Genomic DNA, 2483 nt, shown 5'->3' on the forward strand with positions numbered 1-2483 from the left:
TTCACCCATACTGTCCTGCTCACATACTGTCTTCAAAACACATACAAACAGTGAGTCACTCATTCATGCGTCTATACGCTAAGTAACATCTCCCACTGAACCATACAGACACTCATACTGATACTCTAAAAACAAACTAATATACACACTCATGTTTTACCAAATGTTTAATGAACAGTAAGAGAAGTAATTCTAATGAATACACAACTATCTGGTATGTGTGTTCAGAAAGTACTAATTTTCTTTCACACGTACGATGAATGCGTGGAAAGAAAAAAGCAATCACATTGCCTTCTGGGCAAAAGCACATCAATAGCCACAATCTAGCTGTTAATACTTAGTTTAGGTAGTTTGCTTATTTTGTTTTGTTCAACCACCGACTACCCTGATGAACAATGCCCTCTGGTAGAAGGACTCAATTTGACAACCGCTTTCAAAAGTAACTTTAACAGAATGATACATTTTGAAAAGAATTGTGCGGGTCAGATAAATGAACAGTCATTTCTCTAATCCACTGAAGACCTCCACAAGAAGTAAAAGCAAAAGCTAGTAGGATTATTTTGAAACAGTTGCTTTGTGTGCAAGAACAGCACCAAGACAACCCAATTAATTGTTCAAAGCGAATATCAACCAACCTAGGCGGAATGAAGTAAACACTTAACCTCTTCAGTGCCCCGCCCTTTCCACGCCCTGTGCCGGGCGTTTCATTGGCGGGCGGGGTTCATGACGAGATGGTCTCGTCATGGGCACAGCGCAACCGCAGCCCATGACGAGACCATCTCGTCATGGGCACTGAAGGGGTTAAACCAGACCATCTTAAAAGCTAGCAGAGTGCCTTCTTAAGCAACCGGTAATGCTGTGGGTTACTTAAGTACTTTGTCCTGGCAAGGAAGCCCATCCTCAGATTGAAAACCTGTGATAGCTGGAAAGGTCAAAACCTAACCTTCGCTTGACCTTTGAAAGTCAAATTTAAAATGGCAGTTCTCTGGAAGATGAAGAAAAGCGAATGGGCCATTCCTCTGGTGGAATGATCTCATCATAATCCAGGAAGACAAGATTCTCAAAACAAAAAAGGCTTGCAGACATACCACATTTCCAGAAAAGGAGTGAAATAGAATATGTTTCAAAGCTTGTACTAACTGAATAAAATACACCCCTTCTTTCAAACCCGATCTAAGAAGGTCACACAAAAATAAAGGTTTAGTCCGGCAGCACATTAAATTCATATGCACACAGATTATTACCGGAGCAAGAAAATTATAAATGGAGTGAATCGTTCAGGTTCTTGTTCCATATACTGAAGTATTGTAGTGTTCAAGATATACACTACAGTAGATCCTCATAGAAATATATTTTACTGCACAGCTGCCAAAATGCACCACAGCAAAATACTCCTACTTCAAGGAAAAGAAGCCACTGAAAACATGGTTACCATCGCCAACGTGGTCACAGCAAATGGTATCCTAACAGCAGCAAAAACAAGGTTGTGGGGCTCTCCAGAAAACATTCTGCAAGAACACATCCTCTCTCTCAAAAAAGACACACGAGGAAGAGGCCATTAACCCAAGACAGGATATACTTCCAATCCCTACAGTGGTCATTCACCGCTTTCTGTGTCTTTGATCATGCTTATCTTTCGTGCTCTTGCTCCTGGAGTGGCTGCGGTCCCTTCTACTCCCAGAGTGACTGCGATCGTAAGGTTGGCTTCTCTGTTTCTTTGGGTGCTCTTTTTTCTGGCTCGGTTCCACTTCAGAAACCTCCTTGTCCTCTTTTGAGCTTTCACGATGTTCTCTCTGTGAGGGGATTGTGTTCCTAATAGTGTTGATAAGGAACCGCTTGTTCGCGCCAACAAGAGGGCATTTGATCCAGCCCATTGGTCCCATAGTCTCAGCTCTTGTTTTTCCACGTTTTGCCTCAGTTAGAAGCTCCTCTACTGCTTTCCTTTCCAAATCTGCCTCCAACTCCGATACTTGTGCCGCGGCTCTAACGGGTGCTGTGCCGGTGGCAGGCGAGGGCTTCTTCCTGGCTGCAGACATTGGCCGCCCTGGTGCTTCGTGTTTTGGACAGATTACTGGATGACGGTGAACGCCGAAACCTCCTGGTAGTTTCCGGGAACCGGGGATATGCGACTGGTGTAGCTACTCACCAACCCATGCAGCCACTTATACACAAAGTGAGACACTGATACAGATATTTAAATATTTAAACATTACTCACTAATACTTGTATTCACTAAATTTAATTGCAATTTTAACTTATTAGGTAATTTATATGTATTTATATGTAATGTTTGTAAATGTGCTTTTATGACTTAATTGCCGAATAAAGCTAATTGAATTGAATTGAATTGTATTCACTAAGATACTGTTAATAAGTCAGTTATACAATTAATTTTACAAAAAAACCCATCCATTTAGACACTTATTTACCCATTTATTCTTCCATTAACCTTTAGATATATATATATAAAAAATATTTATTTT

General features: G+C 41.0%; 1 protein-coding gene across 1 annotated transcript; it reads right to left on the reverse strand.

Moving 5' to 3' along the window:
• Nucleotides 1–1601: 1601 nt before the first annotated feature.
• LOC146776078 (protein POLR1D-like) lies at nt 1602–2113 on the reverse strand. Its single transcript, XM_085637779.1, has one exon. The coding sequence runs from the start codon at nt 2034–2036 to the stop codon at nt 1602–1604; it is 435 nt and encodes a 144-aa protein (XP_085493905.1). The 5' UTR covers nt 2037–2113.
• Between the last annotated feature and the right edge of the window lie 370 nt (nt 2114–2483).

Source organism: Triturus cristatus, chromosome 12 (assembly GCF_964204655.1).
Source record: "Triturus cristatus chromosome 12, aTriCri1.1, whole genome shotgun sequence".
NCBI classification, from domain to species: Eukaryota; Metazoa; Chordata; class Amphibia; order Caudata; family Salamandridae; genus Triturus; species Triturus cristatus.